This window comes from Psammomys obesus, unplaced genomic scaffold, assembly GCF_907164565.1.
Source record: "Psammomys obesus unplaced genomic scaffold, mPsaObe1.curated_primary_1811, whole genome shotgun sequence".
NCBI lineage: Eukaryota > Metazoa > Chordata > Mammalia > Rodentia > Muridae > Psammomys > Psammomys obesus.
In genome coordinates, this window is record NW_026596036.1 from 543,562 (window position 1) to 546,485 (window position 2,924).

General features: G+C 41.4%; 1 protein-coding gene across 1 annotated transcript; it reads right to left on the reverse strand.

The window, feature by feature from the left end:
• Positions 1-1,390: 1,390 nt before the first annotated feature.
• Positions 1,391-2,323, reverse strand: LOC129687350 (olfactory receptor 4E1). Its single transcript, XM_055621692.1, has one exon. The coding sequence runs from the start codon at positions 2,321-2,323 to the stop codon at positions 1,391-1,393; it is 933 nt and encodes a 310-aa protein (XP_055477667.1).
• Positions 2,324-2,924: the final 601 nt, after the last annotated feature.

A 2,924-nucleotide genomic window follows, 5' to 3' on the forward strand; every position in this document is an offset into this window, starting at 1 on the left:
ACAAATAAAAACCAACCAACCAGCCAACCAACCAGCTAACCAAACAAAATACAACAACAAAAATCTATTTTACCTAACAAAAGCCATGTGTCATTTCTTATTTCTCTACTTACCCAATTCTGGCATTTGCCTGTTGTATGGAAAAGACTCTAAACTCCTTAAGTGAACATAAAAAGTTTTTGTTTTCTTTTTCTTTCCTTTTCTTTCACTTCTCCAATGCCCCTCTCCTGCCACCCTGCCCTCTTACAGTGGTGGTCACTTTTTGGAACAAGTAGTCTCCCCATAGAACTTTTTGTACTTGCCATTTTTTCTGTCTGGGGTGCTTTTGTTTTTCATGGTTTGGCTTCTTTTCCCGTTTCATACCTCAGGTGTAATGTGAGCCCCTCAATGAGGTTTTTTTGGACTGCGCAGTGTGGGCCTACCACCCCTTCCTGTCCATGGCACTCATTCTGTTCTTCCTTGCTGCATCTATAACTGTATTTAGTCATTCACATTTTTGCTTTTTTTTTGTACTAGACTTTATACTCCATGTAGGAGTGTCTATATATTTGTTGTATTTGTAACCCTAAATCTAGTACTCAGCACAAATTTGTTGCTCAGGAAGCATTTATTAAATAATAAATAAAATCTCATTTTATTACTCTGATGGCAGATTTGGTTGAACTCTCAAGAGGATTAGTAACTTCAATGGTTCAAAGTCTTTCTTTGTCATCAGTTGTACTCGAATGTCCTTTGTTTCATTTACCCCCATTTGATAAGTCATTTAGGCAAACATCAGAATGAGTAATGTAGATGCGGGGTGTCCAGAAATCTGGTGTTGTTTAGATTGCTGATTACTAAAAAGCAGGAAGAGCAGGATGAGATAAGAATTCAAGTTGGTTTTTCTCCCAGTTCTTAGAGCAATAGTGAGTTGATAGATTTGGGTTGAAGTCCAATCTTGTGACTCGTATGTGTGTGTGTGTGTGTGTGTGTGTGTGTGTGTGTGTGTATGTGTGTGTGTGTGAAGCAGGGAATTGAACCTAGCACCTCCTGTATGCCAAGTGCACATTCTGCACTGAACTATCCTAGCCCCCCAACCCCCGCCAGTCCTGTCTTGATGGTTTTGTAGCAGGGTGACTTTCAGCATGGTATTTTCTCAGTGTGAGCTTTTTCTCGCCCCCGGCCCCATGGAGTTAGATGAGCATATATCTAATGCTGTAGAGAGAGTTAAGTGAGTGCCCAGTGCCTACGATGATTTCTAGACTGTGGAAGATGTTACTGGTCACAGCAGTTACTTTGATTGTTCATTGCAGGGCCAGAAGAAAATGTTTCAGGCCATACCATCTGGGAAAAACAATATATAGTTGCTTCTTTTATTTGGATCACCAAGAATCCCGAGGACTTAGAATTTTCACTTTTCTTTTCTCCTGATTAACTTATTCAAGGCATTCTTCATGTCCTCATTCCTAAGGGTGTAGATTATGGGGTTCAGCAGAGGGGTGACAGCAGTGAAAAATACAGACACAACCTTGTCCTCTGGAAGGCTGGTGGATGGGCGTGAGTAGATGAAGATACAGTGTCCCAGAAACAGTGTGACCACGGTAAGGTGGGCTGCACACGTGGACAGGGCTTTTCTCTTGCCCTCAGAGATCTGTTGTCTCAGACTCACAAGGATGACCGCATAGGACACTACAAGAACCACAAAACATACCACAGAGATCAACCCACTGTTGGAGACAATGAGAATCTCAATGATGTGGGTGTCAGTGCAAGCCAGTTTGATCACCTGGGGTACATCACAGAAGAAGTTGTCAATCTCATCAGGACCACAGTAGGGCAGCTTGATGGTGAGTGAGGTGAGAGAGATGGAGTGGATGGTCCCCCCTGTCCACAGGGCCCCTGCTAGCATTGTACACACCTTCCAGTTCATCGCTGTCATATACTGCAAAGGTTTACAAATGGCCACATAGCGATCATAGGCCATGACAGTAAGCAGGAAGATCTCTGTGCAGGCAAAGAGGTGCAGGAAGAACATCTGGACCACACAGGCATTAAAAGAGATGATCTTTTCTTCTGATAAGGTGTCTCTCAGCATCTTTGGGACAGTGACAGTGGAATGGCAGACATCAATAAAGGACAAATTGCTCAGGAAGAAATACATGGGGGTATGGAGCCGGCGGTCATATATGATTGTTATGACAATGAGGATGTTACCAATCAGTGTCAGGACATAGAAAATGAGGAACATGACAAACACAGCCATCTGTACCTTCGGATTCACAGACAAACCTCTGAGCCGGAAAAATGTCACTGAAGTTTGGTTGGCAAAGACAGCCTTTTCCATTCTTTTAGTTCTCTGTCAAAAATTAGAGTAAAATCTTGAAACAAATATAACTTTCATCATTTGCAACAATCATTTGGTAAATTAATTTTTTGGTCATTTATGACTTCATCTATATTCAGAGTTTGTGGGTCAAATTTCTTGGTTTTATATCTCGTTTTCTCCCCCTTGCCCCTTGATGCTGGGGATTTGCTAGCAACTCAAATATATTAAGTGCCTGATTTTCCTTTGAGCTACAACTCTTGTTTTGTATTTCTTAAAAAAGGTGTTTTTTTTTTTTTTTTCTGTCAGCATGTTCACTAGATGCTAACCCTAGACCTTGGGAACAATGCAACAGTCAACCTTGATTTACTGGGAAATTAAAAACCGCCTTGAAGAAGGAGGAAAAGAGCCCAAACAAACTCTTTCTCCCTTACAGTAACAATATATTAGTGTTTGGATTTAGGGTTTGTTTTGTTTTGTTTTGAGACAGAGCCTCAAATAGTCCAAACTCCAGACTTGCTAGCTGAGGATATTCTTGAACTCTTGATCCTTTTGCTTCCACTTCCTGAATGCTGAGTTTGCCATCACACCCAGCTCAGGATATAGATTAAGGTTCTCCACA